The sequence below is a fragment of the Triplophysa dalaica genome, chromosome 4 (genome assembly GCF_015846415.1).
Source record: "Triplophysa dalaica isolate WHDGS20190420 chromosome 4, ASM1584641v1, whole genome shotgun sequence".
Lineage (NCBI taxonomy): Eukaryota > Metazoa > Chordata > Actinopteri > Cypriniformes > Nemacheilidae > Triplophysa > Triplophysa dalaica.
The window spans coordinates 17,876,018-17,896,847 of record NC_079545.1 but is presented as its reverse complement, the minus strand read 5'-3'; the positions used below and the strand labels follow the sequence as shown (position 1 = coordinate 17,896,847).

General features: G+C 37.3%; 1 protein-coding gene across 6 annotated transcripts in view; it reads right to left on the bottom strand.

The window, feature by feature from the left end:
- unc5db (unc-5 netrin receptor Db) overlaps positions 1 to 20,830 on the bottom strand; it is a 150,524-nt gene that overhangs the window by 97,027 nt on the left and 32,667 nt on the right. For 5 of the 6 annotated variants that reach the window (XM_056746550.1, XM_056746552.1, XM_056746551.1 and 2 more), the window contains exon 1: positions 19,024 to 19,268. The exons of the other annotated variant lie outside the window; for it this stretch is intronic. In XM_056746550.1, coding sequence (XP_056602528.1) covers positions 19,024 to 19,102 — 79 coding nt within the window. In that variant the 5' untranslated portion in view covers positions 19,103 to 19,268. Of the gene's footprint in view, positions 1 to 19,023; positions 19,269 to 20,830 lie in introns of those variants that run through there. 6 annotated transcript variants of the gene reach the window in all.

Sequence of the window (20,830 nt, the reverse complement as noted above, 5' to 3'; positions counted from 1 at the left end):
ACTCTACCCAGCCAGCGCTGAGCTGCATGAATCATGAGCTGAGAGCACTGCGCAACTCCAAAATGAGCCCTCGGAGAGGACATAATTTAAAGCATAACAATTGGTGACCTCCAGAATAACCTTAAAGAGCCGGAGCGGCACGGGGACCACAGCACAAATGGTAGCGTTTCTCTCAGGAGGAACTGATCGTTCTGTTGTACAAATCAAATGCTGCAGAGCAGAAACCAGAGGCCCGCGGCAGGTCCATACGATATGCAGAGATGAGAGTGCTCCTGTGACTGAGAGGTTGTCTCGGGCTAAAGCGGAGACTCAAATTCAAGCTGTACCGTGGATTACAGACAAATGTGCCAAACAACACAGGCCAATTCACAGCCACAGAACAGCCCATTGAGCACAGATCTCTCCCTGTCCTCTGTTCCTCATTTTCTCTCTCTCTCGTTCACAACCAATTTGTCCTTTTCCATTTGTCTGCCTGATGCGCGCTGTTCTCATAAAAGGCGTTGGATGAGCATAAGCGGGAGTCCACATTCTCTGCTCCTAATTTACTCGTTCATTAAATGAGTGATAATTAGCTATGGGTAATCAGTTCAGAGGTAGGACAGAGGTATCATCCAGCAGGTCCATTTGTTTGGGGCCATTAGGAACAGTTTTTTGTAGTCTGTGGTACAATTAACTCTAATGCCCTTACATTCGACAGCATATGGCAGGAAAGCTTCTACAATGCTTCGGTAGTGGGTAAACAGTTTCAGTTTTGAGAACCACGGGGCACATCATATGGCATGCCACAGTTAAAATTCAAATGCTAAAAATGCTCATTTCTTGTTCTATAATTTTGAAACTTTATCACTTAAAAGCTGCAGAAAATACCTGTAGTGGTATCATCTGAGACTGATCTTGTGCTATTTAACATTTTATTTGAGGTTGGTTATGGTTTGATATACACTCACCTAAAGGATTATTAGGAACACCATACTAATACTGTGTTTGACCCCCTTTCGCCTTCTACATGGCATTGATTCAACAAGGTGCTGAAAGCATTCTTAAGAAATGTTGGCCCATATTGATGGGATAGTATCTTGCAGTTGATGGAGATTTGTGGGATGCCGAAGCTCGCGTTCCACCACATCCCAAAGATTCTCTATTGGGTTGAGATCTGGTGACTGTGGGGGCCATTTTAGTACAGTGAACTCATTGTATGTTCAAGAAACCAATTTGAAATGATTCGAGCTTTGTGACATGGTGCATTATCCTGCTGGAGTAGCCATCAGAGGATGGGTACATGGTGGTCATAAAGGGATGTACAGTACATGGTCAGAAACAATGCTCAGGTAGGCCATGGCATTATTTTAAACAATGCCCAATTGGCACTAATAAGGGGCCTAAAGTGTGCCAAGAAAACATCCCCCACACCATTACACCACCACCATAATTGCATTAATGAGAAATTGAACAGGGTGTTCCTAATAATCCTTTAGGTGATATTGTGAATTGTATTTATTGTACTTAATGAAGACTTGGCATATATTTTACATTATTAGTGATATTTGGGCAATCAAAAATGATATTTGCTCGTGTTCATATCATAGACTGTAACGATCCAAGTATAATTCTTTCATTGGAATATTTATTCCATTTGCTTTAAAAATGAATGGAAAAATAAATCGCTAGAAAACAAGACTGGCCGAAAATGTTCAATAAAAGCTAATGAAGCCTACTAGATTAATAACGCCTTTTAAGACTATTTTTATCTAAAAGGACGTTCATTCAGTATGTTTTCAAAAATGTATGAAATGTAGGGAAAGTTAAGAAAGTATAATTAGTAATATTAAATTACACAATTACATAGTCCACTGCTTCCTATGTAAGATTACTGGAGAGAACTAGTCTCTAATCCTTTAGGGAAAATGAATTAGAAATGTGAAAATTGAATCGCCACCTCAGTAACTGCAGGGGATTTACCGTGGATTAATGAACCGCTTTTCTCATGACCGACGCACTTGTTTTAACTGTCAATCACTTCGGTTAGATTTCTTAAGTCAAACCAAGCCAGCCTTGGTTCACGTCTTGCTTTGTCACTCAGAAAAAATAAGATCTCCAAGCAAACAACCCTGAAATGTGTGTTTATAGCAGTTCTTTCTCCAACTCAAACAGTGCTCATTTGTCTATGTAAATAAAAAATAGCCTATTTACTAAAGGCATTCTCTGGGTGTTACGATAGCCCACTGTTTGAACACCATACTGATAGAACGTAATAAGCAATCCTTCATAGAGACAGGTTGAGGTGAGCGGGCTGATTAAAATCCCCTCAATGCTTTCTGACTCTTTGCTTCAGTTAGTTCCCACTGAGAACGTCCTCCTACTCCAAAGGCGTCCTAGTTTTTGTTGCATTACAGTTACAGAGTTCATATAGATGCTGGTTAAACTGGGGAGAGAATTTCAGGTGGCTTTATGGAAACCAGAGAGGGAAAATACATCCATCACCCCTCAGGTACTTTAAATGCAGACATCAAAAAAGTAACATTTCGCAATTGATCTCTCCGATCACGTAATGGATTTTGCCTCTGCCTGACTGACGGCTGTAATGGGTTTCAGCTCTCCTTTGGCTGATAAGAACACTGACAGTACCTCAGGCCACCGCTGAAAAGTTACACACAATAGTTAATGGGGCTTCTCAAAACCTCAACCTCTCAGGGCACATCAAGTAAAATTGACGAGACACTCAGTCAGGGGATAAATCCCATCCCCCACTAAAAGTGAAATATGGAGTTCAGTGATAAGCCTTGAATTGGACGCATTGCCATAGGGCTTGTAAGCTCCTAAATCTGCACCTACCACATTGAGATAATATCAGGTGCTAAAAAAGGTATGTGGGTGATCAGTAATGTGTTGTATTTGTTTTTTCGAGCTGCTGTACAGTAAAGCAACCTTAAACATAATATCGCAACTACCTTGTAAATAATGTTTAAATTTGCATATGATTACATTGTGAGACCACGATAGATAGAACTTTCCCAGCTTAACCACAATTACAAAAATGTGTTGTTTCCAATAAATGAGAGATGATTCACACTATGGCGTAAATAACGTAGCATCGATGATAAAACGGTTTCATTTTAAAGCATCTAACAGCCCCCATTCAAAATATCCACTCAAAATCACTTTCAATGATTCTAACATTATCTGGATATAAAACACAGGAGGAAAAATAAGTTGCAGTGTCAGACTGGAGTTCTTGGCCAAGGGTTTGGCAATGACAATGCAATCAAAGGGTGCAAAAAGTTTAAAGGTCATGAACTCAAACCATTGGCTATTTTCAGCTGCAGGGTCAGTTTAAAACAGTGACTGACCTCATCCATTGGGCCTAGCCACCTTTGGTGCAAATGTGTGTCCTCTAGTCACTCAACAAACAGTCTGACCTTGTGTTATGGCACAGCAGCCGTCCTCTCTTATCCTGGGACAAATAGTGTGTCATCTGCTTTGAAGCCACTCAACTAAGCACTTTACTGACCTTAACAGCATCACAACCATAGTCAAAATTAGAGCAGCAGACATCATCTATTTAAGCATTTAAGCATTTCAGCAATTAAGTATACAGCATAAATGAAGAAAACTCTATCAAATCGGATGCATGTCAAAATAAACGTGTAAACACATTTTAAAAATGATAGCGGAGGTTGCATGGTTCTGCTGTTAAAAGACTTGCAGTCCCTATTGGATTCACAGCTATGAAACGTCTTTTTGCAACATGGCCAGCTAGGCATAATGTCTAGCATCGAAACATTCCATACAGTGTTTGAATAGGCAGCACAATGTAAATGTCCTTTAGGTGAGCCTGACAGAACAGATGGCTTTTAAAACCAAGCGAAAACTGGAAGTCAGCAAAGTAATCAATCAAGCTAGAATTGCAGTCTTATGCAAGCAGCAATTAGCAGAAAAAATGCTTACTTAGGCTGTAAGCGATTTAAGAATGACGTGAAATATAAACAAATGAATATAATGTTGCTACAAAATCACTACGCTAAATCCCTTTAGGACAATTGAGCCCTTTTTCAGATAAGATGGGGGGAATTAGTATTCAATAAAAGGAGTGCTGGCAATGCTTAACTGCATCAGGGAAAAGGCAAAAGGAAATCTCATTTACATTGCTTCAAACACAGTCCCCTAATAGGGCGAAGTAATTCAAAATTCAGAAATACTGTAGTCTCACAGGCACACACTGGCTTTGGGTTTCCACCATCTGTTTTTGAGGCAGTAAAACAAATCTATAATGATTAGGGGAATGCAGTGAAACTGACTGTGGAGATATGGGCATGTTTTACACTAGAGCAGTGTTACGCATGTGCTTCAAAGACCACATTAAAAAGAGTAAAGGTTTGGTCGGAACAGATTAGATGATGATGTGTCAATGAAAATGATTCCAGTGGGAGGTGAGACAGATGTTACCATTGATTAGCACGATGATTCTTGAATCAATTCTTGAAAAATCATTTACCACACAGCTGACTGTACAACTTGCTTTGGCGACAACATTATTTTCATGTTACTTTCAAGAGGTACATCATAAGATTCACACAATCAATGATATTTATGGTGCATCCATTATCTAAAACTGAAAAAAGTCAGATTTACTTTTTTGTTATTTACAGTAACATTGCTATAAGACTGCTAAAGTCTAAGATACCATAATTGCCAAATATGTCTAATTCAATTAAAATTCAAAAAAGAAATTAAATTCAATTAAGTTAAACTCTTACTTAAACTTTCAACTGTCACTGTGCATTTTCATGTGTATTCTCAGTACATTTAATTCAAATGGTTGTAATTCATGAATGCTTTCAAATACAGACCTAAAGTTGGTCTCTTATGAAAGAAGACTCTTTGTAACTCTGCATAAATAAACTAACATTCTGCCATAAATTACTCACACAATGTAACAGACATTCTAATTCTAATTTAAGTTTTTAGCAGAGTTTCCCTTTAAATAGTATTTTTTTAAGTTTTTCTACATACGTTTATTTGGTGGTCAAATGTGTATTCAAGAGGCTTAGACCTTTCCAGCAGTTTGTCATAAATAGATCAGAATTGAATTGTGAATTTGTAAAGTGAACTTAAGTGTTCCACTAAAGAAACAGGTGACATTTAAAAGGTTAATGTTGTGTTATAAGATAGAGGGGAAAGTATCAACGATTAATTTCTCTTTTATCCTTTAATCTTTCTGAGTGCTTAAATGTTAGATTTATCAAAAGACCTGCAGCTTGAGGTAATATCCAATGTGAGACACTGAGAACATTGAGAAACATTGCTTGTCCTATCAAGCAATTAAAAGTTGGAATAATCTTCTAACTGCTGAAAATATCAATACCAAGACCAAAAAGAAAGGTATTCATTGGGACTGTGACTTGTATTTAATTTGCGGAAAATTGGAGGAAGTATGATATCTCGACATAAATCAGAATTAAAGTTTGACATGTTTCAGTGCAGCTTCACCTCCTTAAGCTAGTTTTTATGGCCATTGTCCCATCACTGATAATCATTTTGGTTTCATTCATACTACAATCAATAAAGCTATGCATGTGGTCTTATCATGTTCTCCATTCATAGACATATTTTCCTGTGTTATTTAATATAGCATGGAAATCCTAATGTCCATGTCCCTTCACTAACTGACAATATAAGCAGACACTGTCCCTATGTCAGGATCCGATATCTATTCCTTGTTAGTGATCTATAAAATTCTCCAGGCTGCAGGTAATATAAACAGCAGAGACGTTATCTGCACAGCTGTGCAATATTCAAACTAATGGAGTCTAGGTAGTCAAAGGTAGAGTACAGTGGTCTGTTGTGTTTTAAGAGTTTACAGAAGTATCAAATATTGATTGCCATACACATACTCAGAATTAACATTTTTGAAAACTCACAAACAGTTCACAAGAATAAGAATGCAATTTACTGATACAATGTAAAATGGGTCGATTTCTGAATACGCTGATTGAGGATTAAGATGGATTAAACAGATTCCTGAGTCACCTCTGCTGTATCTAACAGGTAAACATCATAAACATCAAGACTTTTGGTGTTGCCAAATCAGAGTTAGAAAATTTCTTAAAGCCATGTCATACAGTATTTAACATGAACTTGGAATGCTTCACAGTTCAGAGCATACAGGAAAACATTTCAAAGGAAACCTTTCTTCCGATTTCAGCTGCCAGTCCATGAAGCTAAATAATCATCTTTAATACCATATGTATACAAGTTGTGACAAACCAGAGCTGGCCACAAAACCACGCATGTCATACTTAACAGAATGACTGCCCCATTTTTTCATGAATGTATATCCCATCCGTCATCTAACTCCCTCTAAATGAGGTAAAAAGCATGCAAACCGATCTGCAAATCACAAAAGGATTTTTGCCAAAAAGGTGCATTAATAACACCTCTCATCACTCAAGAGTACTGGCATGCTAATGTGACTCGTCACCACCAGACAATGTTCAAAACCGCAAAGCTAGCATTGTGCGGAAGGCCTTTTATTAGAAATTATACACATACGATTAATAAACATCACATCGGCGCTGTCCCGTGGGATGTGGTGCTGCCAGAAAAATTGCCTCTGATAATGGAGGAGTATCCATCATGTTTGCCTGTCATGTCGCCCTCCCAGAGCCACATTTGCATAAAAAAGTGCTGAAGAGTTGCAGAATCAGGGTGAAAACCAAGTTAAAACCACCCTAAGCTCATTACAATAAAACCTAGGAGAAGATATATTAGAAAATAAAATCAAACATGTTAGGCAACAGAGAGTTCAAACTAGAACCGAGGTTGGATTATTGTGTCCTTTAGACCACAGTATGGTTCATAATGTTTAAAGCTCGAGTCTGTAACTTCTGCATCTCAAAAGCATATAAAAGCTAAAACAATTTTTTTATGTTAATTTGAGTTCATGACAACTCTCGGAGTGTTTAGCATGGTAGTGTGCATGACATATAATGTATTTGGTCTTGGCGGAATAGATCTGATACACTGCTGCTGATGGTGCTGCTGCGGCAGAGAAAGTAAGGAGACTTGCTACTCCAAATATATATATAGGGCATATAAGGAATGCTGCACATATAACATATGAATTAACCACAGCTTATGTGGTCCTTGTAGCAGATCTATACAGGTAGAGCTGGGGAAGGAGGAGGGTTCTGAAATGCGCTGCACTGAGATATATGGTATATGATTTTTATAATTTTTTTGTAAAATTTTTTATCTTGCTGTATAATATTAATTAATTTCTATTTTAGTTTTAGTTTTTTATTACAATTTTAGTGCTTTTAACTTATTTCAATTTATTAAATTTTCCTTAGTTAAATTTTTCCCATAATTTTTAGATCCATATTTTATTTGACTTCAATAAACAAAGTTTTAATTGAAGTATACTAAAATAATAAAGAAGATGCGTGTCTTCGCAGCCCTTGTTGTATAAAGACAACACGTGTCTGCACAGCCTGCGTTGTTAGCAGTAATGATCATATAAAATAATATATAAATAATATACAGATAATAAGATACTTTTAATACTTTTATAAGGACACCGCAGAGAAAATGTTGCTCTGACAAAAACTGAAATTTAGGAAATCTGAGTTTGCATATTAATGTTCTTACAAAAAATCTAATTTATTCTTTAACATTACAAACTGTCAGCTACATTTTTTAAGCTCAAGCAACCCTGACATTAGTCTACCCTTGTAACAGCATGTAAAGGTGAAGACGCATGCTGTGTTTGAAACATCAGTGAGGATAAGAGAGTCGTGCACTGTCAGCTACACATGAGAAACAGGTTGAGTGTTTAATTTACAGTTAGAACAAGAGTTATTATAGTTTTGATTTTAGTTTTATTAATATTTTAACTCTTTCCGCCAAAGACGAGTGATTACGGCAATCTGTGTTTGTACTGTTCGATATATCGTATTCATTCACGAGGGAATCGTATTCACGCGACATATATATATATATACACGCAAAGCCTTGTCATCACATCCGGGAAGTTAGTCAGTAAATTTGAGAAAAATCCTCCCGTGATTTGCGTCACATGAAATACTGATGTGGGGATGTAATATATAAATCACAAGAGGTCTTCAGATAATACTTATGCCCTGCGAAAACTGTGAATGGTGCTAATGTGTAACCTAACGTTACGCCTTGAACCAAATTCACAGAAGTCACCAACTATTTCAATTTTAGTAAACTAAATCAACCTTGGTTAGAACACACCAAAGTTAATCTATTCACTGCTGTGATTCATTTTTTTGTGGAAAAAACATGTTCAAACAATTCTATAGCTGATATGAATTTATAACTAATATGAATTAATCCAAAAACAAATAACTGCTATTATTAATTGCATGAGAATATTAGAAGATTGGAAGACTTTAGAAGATTGTTTTCCATCAATGGCCCTGTAGCAGGCCAATGGAGATAAATGTAATCACAGCATTTTGTTATCCAGGTTGATATCACACCTTCTTATTGCTTCTCAATCCGCCACTTGGGTTAAGATCAGAATCTTAATTTGTTGCATCTACATTTGCTGTGGGCTTCGACGTCTGCATCAGGTAATTACGCCTCTGGTTTGTTGCCCTTAGACCAAAGGCACAGCGAGGCACCAAAGACACTGTAAGAAGTGCCAATAACACCAATGGTTGTCCTTTTAAGTTGTCCTTTAAAAATGATCTGAAAATATGTATGTATAATGAGAAGTTTAGGATTTGAAGAGAAGCCGGCGCTGGATCAGTGTAAGAAGTTAATTTCAGCGGTGCATGTGACTCGTACCTTGACTTTTATGTTGCTGTATTTTTTTAAATCCCTTTAACTGTGACAAGTTTCAACTCATCAAAAGAAAGCGGTGATGATGACAAAGGTGGCCTTTAAGAAAGGCCTTTGACTGAAGACAACTCAAGGAAAGTAACATTTATCAAAGTCTAATACCAGGACTGCTAATGCAAATGGAAAATGTAATTTATCAAGAAACGCCACAGCTCCAGACAATCCATAACATTATTGTGGATTTTTCTTCAAAATTATTGTTTGGATACAATTGAGATATTTCTTGATATGTGAAACTGCACTGTTAAACCATTAAGGAGATGAGGCTAAATGAGCAGTGTTACTCGGGCTTGAATTTGCAGTACTTTTGTTAAATCAGGAATATATATTTGGTTTAAACTGACATAAGCTCGACTGCTAGATCTAGACTATCGTATTAGAGCACACCTACCGATCCGATCCAAAGCAGTCTAAAAGTTCAATTAAGGCAGCGTTTATACTACTGCATTTAATTTAAAAACGCATTAACAGTGTTTCTGAATGGTCATGTGGCATGCGTTTTCAGTAGTGTAGTGTAAACGTAGATATTTTCTTAAAGGCATGGGGAAACAGCACTCCAAGCGCCATTCGTTTAAAAAAAAATCTGTTTTAGTACTACAACGGGCTAATGTTAATACCACCTTATACTGAGATCAGCATTTCACTAAGTAAACAAAAGGAAAGAATTCCCTGGCAAAACATAAATGCAGACATTAACATCTAATGTTAAATTATTTGAAAGTCGCAAATGGAACGAAGGCGGGCTCGCACGGAGTGACGCAAATCCAACCCGGAACTGAAATTAGAATGACAGAAGACTCGTTCGCGTGATTCAGAGTCGGATCCTTTTTTCCCAAGCCAATAACTTTGTTATTCTTTCATATTCGGCTTTACAATTTGGCCGAATGCTTATATTCACACCCAGCTACATTACTCACTGCATGAAATGTAATGAATATGAATGTCATATTTACTCTTTAAGTTTTTCTAATTAATTCAGCTATTTTCATGAATTAGGTTTAACAAAGCATAAGGGATTATCTACACAAATATCCGTTAAGAAAATGAGTTTTCTCAAACACAGTCCACACCCCCCAAGAGAGTGTTTTGCAGTATTTGTTACAAATTTCTCCACTCTACTGTCTTAGAGTCAGTAACCCTACTGCTGGAAATTAATCACAGACCAAATGAACCCAAGCTAATTCCCACCCTGCTCTCAGTATCTTTCCCACTACGAAATCAATCTGAATGAAATCAAAGCCACAACCGTAACCACTTCACTCTTTTGGGATTCAAACCTATTTGGATTGCTCAAAATTCCACAAATGACTTGTGCTCTTATGGTATCCGGCTGTGACCTAGAAAAAAACTTTCAGCTCAGATGGAATGCTATGTGAAGCTGAAACCAGCAAACCATTTTCAAAGCAGCAGCCTAAAGAATGCAGGGTTATTTGTACAAATATTCACAAAACATCCATTTTGAAAACAACAAAAATAGCTACCGAAACTTTACTGCAAACAATGTTAAGCTATTTAAAGCTGTGCTATTTTACAAAGTGTTTAAATGATGCAGCACAACCAGCTTCAGAAACTGCGATAGCAAAATACTTTTTCTTCAAAATCAAGATTTCTGAACACTACACAAACCTGCTCAGGGTTTTTCCTGGATAGAAAAATTGGAGGCTGCCGCTTCAGACTCTCGCCCAAATAATGTCGGGTAACTTCACAAAAAACACTGCGTGTTTTCTGTCAACAGGCTGTCATTTGTTACTGCAGTTGCGCATTATGCCACACAGAATGGAATGTTTCGCTATCAGCCCAGTGAGGTGGCAGAGTTGCAGTAAAAGACCTAATAGGAGCTGTATTAGCTGTTTTTCACGGCTGTTCAGGTGAATATTGTTTGTTTTGCATACACATACATTCAATTTCTTAAAAGGTTTCTTAAATTAACGAGGTGTACATCATTGTAACGTTTTAAGCTGTGCAGATGGCTCGTTGAATCAGCGTTATACAGTACACAGCGAGTTTGCCATTATAAACGCACATTGAGATCAGAACGACTCGCAAACAAATGACTCCTTTGAACCAATTTGTTTAAAATGTTGAAACTTTTCAATCACAAGCAGATATAAAAGATAAGTAAATCATTCAAAGCTCAGTGAACCACAAGAGAATGCAGGACGTGAAAGAGCTTTGTTCATTTTTTAAGACTTGTTAATTTGGTTGGCTATTGTGGGCTGAAACGTTAGTTGAAAAGGATAAATGCTTTATTTGATTTAAGACATTTCTGTTTGGTTGAAAAAAAATAATGTTTTATATAACTAAATAATTGTCATTTTAAATATGTAAAGCCACTTAAAGGTACGTTAGTCCTACACATGGGTGTTTTTGAGCCAGGAAAAACCCTGCCTGCTGGTCGTTTCTTCATATTGGGCAACGTTTGAAAGTAGTCTAGATGATTATCAAAAAGGTAAAATTGTCTGCACACAATTTCTTTTCATCTCAAAATAGAACTTGACATGATAATCACTCCACTAAGTTGACAGACACTGTGCCTTGCCTTACAAAATGACTGACAGTATTAAGGTGACATCTTTTAAATTACCAGCATGTAATTTTAGCAGCTGCACTGAATTAAAGGCTTTCAGTCTTAACCAAACTATTACAGATCCTACATTTCACATTTAACTTTGATAGTTCAACTACAACTACAACGATTTCTGATCATTTTACAGACTGTGTCCTGCAATTGCCGATTAAAATGAAATAAAAACAAAACAGAAGTAGCATTAAACCTTACACAATTCAAATTTTAACATCATGCAGGGAGTAATGTCAGTACTGATAAGTCATGAATATTCATTCTTAGTCTTTGAAAACAACAGCCTTTGACCTATGAAACATCATAGCGAGTCTAATGATAAAGCACTGTTCCTCTCTAGCTACGATCATAATCATTTTGTTTTGGCTCTGATATTGTGCCGCTTCCCTCTTTTATGCAAAGTGAGCTCACAGATTAATGTTATGTTTAATATTTAGTAGACGGACTGCAGTTCACATCTTTGCCTGACTGCTTTCACTGAATCACTTCATTTAGATAGCATAAGTATTTCAAAGCACCTCATCAATTATTTGAACCCTGGATGCACAATCAATGTGTTTTCATTAATTATAGTTTATTCAAAATTCATATCAGCCTGCCCACTCATTGATATATTTACTCAAACAAATTACGCTCTTAGACAAGTACGCCCATTCCGTTGATGTAGTGGTTCATGTTTCCGTGATAAAATGCCACTGCCATTAGTGCTGTCATTTATGCTGGCTCTGCATTCATGCAAACAGTCCTAAGCTCTAGAAGAACAGTTTAAAAATTGCATCTCCCTGCCAGTCTTTACCTCCAAACGGCTCAGGTGTGATCCTAATAGCATGCTCCAGTTTGATAGTTGCCCTCTGGATAACAGACAGGTTATTTACAACAAGGACAGGCATAAATGTTGTATGAAAAATCCAACCCTTTGGATCATCCGGATCAGATAGATGTCCACTCATGGTATGTCCTTCTAGCATGTGAGACATTCAATTATTACGTGCCTGCTGTATCTATACTCATGAAGCACACAATGAAGGACATGCATGCTATAAACCTCAGTCATGCAAGCTGCTCAAAAGACATACCTACAGAGGTGCACATATGGTAAAGTGACATAATGATTTACTACTTAGGATGTTGCAACGCAAGCATTACTTTTACCAATAAGGGTGTATTCACACAAGGAAAGTCCGCTAGTTCACTTGGTTTGGACCAAATGCAATGTTAATTTTTTTTGGTGTGGTTAGTTTTCACACTGCCAATTTTGCAAGTGAAGCAAAATTGTAAACAAAACCACATGTGTGCTAAGGTCATCCATTCATTGGACAGAAATTGTCAGTCAGGGAAAAGCAGGAAGTGCAAAAATAGGCTAATCATGGAGATCTTTCGTGTTGCAGTTTTATTTTATCAGCTACTGACGCAATGTGCAGCAACTTTAATAGCATCCTAAGATACAATGTCTTCTGGTGATGTGAATACACCCTAAATGTCATTTCATTAAAGCTTTACTGCTCAAGTGAAACTTCACTTGCAGATGTGACAAAAAAACCCTGCTGATAATGCATCTGAAATTAACGGGGGCGGCGTGATGTTTTGTTATATTCAGTTCAAGCTCTATTCTAGGTCTTTCTAGCTACAGTATATGGTTAAGGTTCGACATAAAATATGGTTAGTCTCTTGCAGGCACTTATAGCCCTTCATCACACTTTTGCATGTGCAAAGCAGAATCTACAAACAGCTGCTCGGAAAATAGAGATCAGGAGTTCAAAAAAGAAAAGTGGTTTCATGTTATTTTACCATATGAAACAATGAACCAACTTCATTAACAACGCAACAAATTCCCAATAATAACGCTGCATTATGAGTTAGTATGATCAAGCTTATGTCATAAGTTTAAATACTTCATAAACTGCTGGAGGAATTGGCGTGTCTGTAATCCAACTAGCCAATGAAGCAACAAAGCAGCTGTATGTTTGACAACAAACTGTTTTATATTGTTATGAAAACATTTGTGCCGTCATAAAAGAAAAAAAAGTAAACAGATACTGCTCTTTTTTAAAGGTTTATTTCTCCCCCTGACTAAATATGTGTTATAGAGCATTTCAAGGTGAGAATTTTATTTACACTATGTATATACAGTATATATAATATTTACATATATATATATATATATACTTTAATTATATATAAATATATAGAGTTACTCATAGATTTATAAATTATTTTAAAATTATTTTATCAAATACAGTGAAAGAGTAAGAAAAGCTGCAATAGACTATAAATCGTGCTGCAAGGTTTCTCTGAATAAGGGTATCAAGCTTTCTCTGAATTAGGGTATCATCATACGATGATGTTGAGCCGGCATCGTGATTCCCTCAAATTAAATGTTTCACTTTTGTCACGTGTCCCCAGCTGATCTGTGCAGCGGGCTGCAGATCGCATTGTTAGCAAATATGAACAAAGCTATTTTTCTATGGGTACAAAACCAAAAAAGTAAGCATCTTACCAAATCATCTATTCTGCCTTTAAGTGACGACAGTTGGCAAAGAAAAGGTTAGGCGGAAAGCCTAACCTTTGGAGATGGACTGAGTGTGTTATATGCAAATGACTAAACTTGTGCACGCGCCCGCTCGTTTGAAATACTCCCAATTCACTAAAATTAGGATGAGGTTTAGAAGACATTGATGTGCCTAACCCTGTGTTGTGAATTAAGCGGAACGTGAGAAGTTCAAATGTGAGCATAAATAGGTCAAATCAACGTAATTAGTAGTGAATGAAACCCAATGCTTGTATGTTAGTAACTGCAGTAGAAATTTTGTCAAATATCTTAAAGATCTTTCAAAAGAAAGTAAAAGTTACACTGGATGAAACATGTTGTGTTATGGTTTTCCGGGGGAGAACCCAATTGCAGGCAGGCACAGCGGTGAAGGGGTTAATTAACAAAGAGACTTTATTACAAACAGGCAAAACAAAAGCCAATGATGGGGAAACAAAAATAGACAGGACGTAATATATAAATAAAAACAAAGACTTCCCACGAGGGGGCAAAAAAACAAACTAAAACACACTGACACAACGTCACAAAAAGGCAAGGTAGGGTATCTACAGATTACAGACAGGCACGGCAAGGCACAGCAAGGCAAGGCAAGGCAAGGCACGACTAGGACAAGATACAAACAACGACACGAGGATCATTTAAAAGGGAACAAACACAGGATAATTGACAAGGACCAGGTGTAGGGGTGAAACACTGATGGGAAAGCTAACGAGAAAAAAAGGGCGGGAAACACAGACAAGACTCTGAGAGAGAGTGATAGGATCCATAACGCACAACCTCTCTCTCCACAAAGAGCCTTAGGCTATGTCATGGCTCCGCCCGAAGACCAAGAATAAACAAGATGGCGGATCCATGACATGTTGCAAATTAGAAAAGGATGTTATCTGATATCAAATGAAACCTTAAAAGATTATTTAAGCTATATGTCTACACAAAAACAAAATTGTAGTCTTAAATTATGCACTTTTATTCCCTCAAGGGCCACACTTTTATTCTCTCATATTGTTTTTGATCATTTCAGATCTCATCTCATTAGATCTTTATGCCTACTATCCACATATTTCTCTTCCTTTTAAAAAGTATTGTGAAACAATTTTAAAACATCCAAGAACTCTTTTGTCTCTTCTAGTTCTTTGACTCCAAAATACAACATCAAAAGCTCAAGAATTAACATGACCCATGGTGTAGGTGCAGGTTAAATCAACAAAGATGCTGTTTAGAATCCTCCTGGGATGGATGAGTAGAAAACAGTGTCAGTGAGAGGCGAACGGAGCCCACTGAAGGTCAGTGGCAGAAACACTAAACAACGGAAAAGGCCACTCTTGATCGAAACTTGGAAAAAACACAAAAAAGAGCAAAAACACCTTGAGGCAATGAATTTACTCCAAGAAAGTCAAAATGGAGAAAGCGTGTATGTATCATGCAGTAGTTGATAGAGCAAAAGGAAGGAAAAAGTGATCAATAAATCCCACTACAGATGATCAAAGTTTATATTTTCCCCCAAAGTGCTTTTTTGATCTTTTTCTATCCACTCCTACACAACCCAAATAGACCTACCTTCCTATTCTAGAAGCACATGATTGAACCACATATAGTAACTAGTTTAATCCCATTGTATTTTTGCTCAAGATCCTGAAAAATCATGATACAGAACAGAGACACTTGCTGGTCTAACGTTCAAAAGACGAGAATTGCTGGTGTGCTGATTTCTAACTACCTTGACCAGACAAATTTCCACAATCAACCAGCTTCACTGTGGTGACCAACAACGTGGCTATTGAGTGTGAAACAGTTGCAAGTCATATTATATCCAACAAACAGTACTAGAAAAAATTTAAATATTTAATATGTATGAATTCTCAATTTTCCAAAATGACTAAAGATTATGTTTGTTTCTGTCTCAGTGAACCACTGTACTAAATGAAAGGGAAAAAAAGTCAAAGCGTAATGTGTGACAAACTCTTTAAGTGCTCACTAAAGATACATATTTACAGCAATAACAATACATTAAAATTCTAAATGTATAAGTGTGATAGTATGCTTTATACAAACAAGCTATAATACAGAGCATAATATACAAACAAACCCTCTTTTGGGACAAGAGGTGCATAGAGAGCACATTCTGGTTCAGGACCATTGACAAGTTAACACACACACAGCGTGAGCTCGTTACTATGATTCACTGTTTGCATTCACTTTCTTCTACTGTCAAGTCTCGTACGCACAAATTTCGCAGCTTCCAAATCATACTCGACCGCAGGAAAACTCGAATGGACGAGCTCGACACATGTGCAGATTGTCATACAGTGGACTCGGTTGTCAACATTTGTCATGCTGGATGTGCGGACGACCACGGAACCTCCTGATGACGAAATTTGAGGGGGAATCCCGATGCCAGCCCATCATCGTCCTGTCGGCCATCGGCGATGCCCAACCCTAGTTTACAGTATTTTTATGGACAAATGTATTTACTACTCTACAGTAGAGCATTGAAAATACAAAACTCAGTACAGTTAAAAAGGAAAAAAGGTAATATGTATATATGTATATTATATTAAAAAGTATATGGCCCTATTTTAACCATTTGTATAACGTTAATTTCCTTTTTCAGTTACCTGTCTATTTATGTGATGACCTGCACTTGTTTTTTTCAAAAGTTGATAACTTGTGCTACAACTGTTTGCGCCTGTGCTCCAAAACTTTAAAACTCTCTATCACCGGTGCTATGTGCAAAAAAAGTTAACGTACAGCCCTGATAAGCCAAATACGAAAATAGTTTTCTTCTACAAAAACAAGCATCATATTTTCATATTTACAATGATATATTACGAAAGGGAGGAATAACAGTTTTAGGTAGAGAAACGTACTTCCACAAAACAAGGAGGTGGTGATTTCTATACTGACTCTCATCTGTGAGTGTTCATTTAATTGGTTTCATTTAAATATAAATTTGAGCAGTGAGCACCACTACATTGGCCCACTGTTAGTAGTCTGGAGCCGATGATGGATTCTGTAACTGTGAATAAAATACACAGAACCTCTGTGGCTTCCAGACTGACTGAGTTCTCACGCACACTGATCTACCGGCAATGTTTGGGAACTAAAATTAGCTACTCTTTTTACCTGACTCCAAAGATTGATCTTAAACTCTATTATACTTTAATGGAATGACTTCAAATTCCATTCCATTCCATTTTCTACCGCTTATCCGAACTACCTCGGGTCACGGGGAGCCTGTGCCTATCTCAGGAGTCATCGGGCATCAAGGCAGGATACACCCTGGATGGAGTGCCAACCCATCACAGGGCACACACACTCACTCATTCACTCACTCACGCACTCACACCCTACGGACAATTTTTTCCAGAGATGCCAATCAACCTACCATGCATGTCTTTGGACCAGGGGAGGAAACCGGAGTACCCGGAGGAAACCCCCGAGGCACGGGGAGAACATGCAAACTCCACACACACAAGTCGGAAGCGGGAATCGAACCCCCAACCCTGGAGGTGTGAGGCGAACGTGCTAACCACTAAGCCACCGTGCCCCCCTGACTTCAAATTGATTTACTTAAAAGAAAATGAACCATTAGACCCTTAAAGATCTTAGAGAACACTGAAAAATAGTGCCTAGTGGTAAGTGGTTATTGTATAGATTGAATTCTCTGCTAAAGTAAGTTCATGATGGTTGAGTAAAGGCAACATATAACAAACTGTATTCCATGAATAAAATAAAGGTAATAAGAGAGCGAGCAAAAGTGTCAAGTGTTGCAGCGAGCAAGATCTAGCTGAAACCAATTCAGTATTTGTAAAACACACTGAGAAGAAGACATCATATTTATATATTACATTACATTTTATATTTTACAGACACGCCACAGGTTTTAAAAGTCCTTAAGTCTCCACTTATGGCTAAATTTTGTGGTTTTCACAGAGCACTCATTCTTGAATGGGTGTATTGACAGCCCTTTCAGAGCTTCACATAGGACACACTGGGCTTGCTTGTTAGCATTGAGAAAATATTCGATCATGACCCTTTGCGTGTGCTGTGCTCATAGTGAAGACAAGATGCTCATGATCCACACTTTAACAATCTTAAAAGATATCCCAGAAAAAAGCAGTCTGCCATGACTTAAGTTACACCTCACCTTTTAAACAGATTAACAATCAATGTCAATTGAAATTGAAAAGCAAGGTTGCTGGCTTAGTAACAGTAACAGCCAGTAACTTCCTGTCTTATAAGCCATATTTCACAAATATGTTTTTGTGCATATAACTGTAAAGCAGGATAAACGCACTAACTGCCCATGGTTTCCAAGACATTGATGATAACAATAAAACGATAATATTAATAATTGTAATATTACACTTTTTCTTAGCTTCATACTCCTCACAGGTCATTGCCGCTGCATGTACTGTAACTGTTACCTTGCTCGAAGATAATTTAAATCCCTTTAACAATAATGCAATTTGCTGTATACAAGTTTATTTTTAAAAGTTAAAAGGAGTTCATTTTACACATTAAAGAGGGAGTAAACGAATAGGTTAATCACAGTAGAAATATCAGTAATATCTGTTGAGTGCAGCCTTTCTGTCCACTTAACGTTCCTGAATACGGGTCCATCTCCTCAGTACTCCTTCGTTTCCAAAAGAAACCTGGCATAGTACGTCCAAAAACTACTAATAAAACCACTGCTTAAGGAATTTAACGTTATTAACTTTCCCGTCTGTACCATATTAGTCAGAAGATTTCATATCTACAAACATCTGTCAAAACGGCATGAACTGTTAAAAACAATACTGTGTTTCGATTCCTTAGGATTTGTATTGAGCACTGATTTACTTTGTCTCTTAAATGGACGTTTATACCGCGTATCATTCTGAGGTGATTTAAACTTGCTTTACGCACTTTCGCGTAAACAACGCGGGAAATCAAACAGGTCTCGTTAGATTGTTGATACAAAGTTGAACCCGTGACGACGCTGAAGATGTCATTCACTGAAAAAAATTTTCCAAGCTTTTCTTACCTCGACCGGCAGTCTGCGTTGCGCAGAGAATGAGAACCAGGATGATCTCCAAAGAACGCTGGCGACCTGTATTTCCCATCCTGCTTCTCTCACGCGCTTTGGGGAGGTTAATTCCTCCAGACTGTGGCGGCAGGTTCGTTGTTTGTGTTCTGTGACACTTCAGGGGTCTGACTTCATACTGAAAGATCAGCAGTTGGCATTCCGTTGCGCCGTACTTCTGTTCCGCGCGCGAGCGAGGAGTTGCGCTGTTCTTGTGCACTTCGTTGTACTCAGACTTTCAGGTGCCACACGTTTACAAGCCGCATCAACCAATAGTGCGCCGGTGTGGGCGGGGTCGAGTTCTCCATACAGCTTCAGCAACACATCAACTGTGTAGGAGAGTCAGAGCTGCTACACTGACACGATATGCACAGTATGAGTTCACCGAACATATAAAAAATATAAAAAGATATGTTTTAAATGTACTTAGTTCTTATTGGGTGTATTAAGTTGTCTTTTTGATTCTGACAAATTGAGACTGCAAACCTGTTTAACAGTAAATATTTCTTGTGCTTTAAAAGAGGACCTGGTCATATTCAACTGGACAGGTCTCCGTCATAATTGACATTTAATGTAAATTCAGGTCTTTGCATGTTAAAGGTATAGTTCACCCAAAAGTTCTGTCTTCATTTACCCTCAGCTTGTTCCAAACCTGTATAAATTATTTTGTTCTGATGAACACAGATAAAGATATTTAGAGGGGTTTCAGTAACCAAACAGATCTTATCGATTCCCCATTGACTCCTTTTGAATATATTTTCCCTACTATGGCAGTAAAGGGGGGATGAGATCTATTTGGTATCTGACATTCCTCCAAATAGCTTTGTTCTGAAATTTATACAGATTTGGAATAAGATGAGGGTGAATAAATTATGACAGAATTTCCATTTTTGGTTATCACTTTAATGGAATAATTGTACATTTTGTCCGAATGTGAATTTGTTTGTTTATTCTGTCCTGTATCTAATTCCTTTTGAGCTTTGCCATGCTATGAACACATACAAACTGTTTTTTATGAAACTGCCTAAACCTGTGTAGATATTAAATTATAGATACACCTAAGTATTACAGTAGAATACCCACTATAATGGAGCAGCATGTACACATGCATTCATGCTATAGATCAGCTAGAAGGTAATATTCTTCCCTTTAGTTTAGAGAGAGGCACTCAGTAAGGAATCATTTCCATATTCAGCAGACATAAATTATGCACCTGAGGGGACAATAATACATTTGAGAAAGCAATTCAAATGTATATTGTGAATAACCTTTCACAGTGGGCGGCATTTAGGAACACAGCATTTTCCTCAAAACTGAGTTATGCAAAAAAGAAATACACATTCTTTGCTTTCAACCAGAGGAAAACAACATTACAAAGTTTGACGAAGAAAAAACTATTTTATGATTTTATGATCTGTGGAAGGTTATTTATTGCCATGCTTCAGCATAAGTTTATTTTCAGATGAAGGAGGTTTGAGTTAAAAGAAACGTTTCTATTAAAATACTGCAGGCACATTTTTTTTTCAGATTAATATCATTTCTTGTTTTAAATAAATTAAAAACAAAAGTTATTATCATGGCTTGATGTGGAACAATATCTTGGCAAAACGCTTTGATTAAAAGCATCTGCAGATTAAATGTAAATGATGCAGAAGCAAGCTCCGGGTCAATTCCCTGAACAAATCATGAGAAAATCAAGCTAAGTCAAGATTTCAAAAGTTGTTTTAATAGCCTAGCTAGGATTCATATGCTTTTTGTGCTACATTTG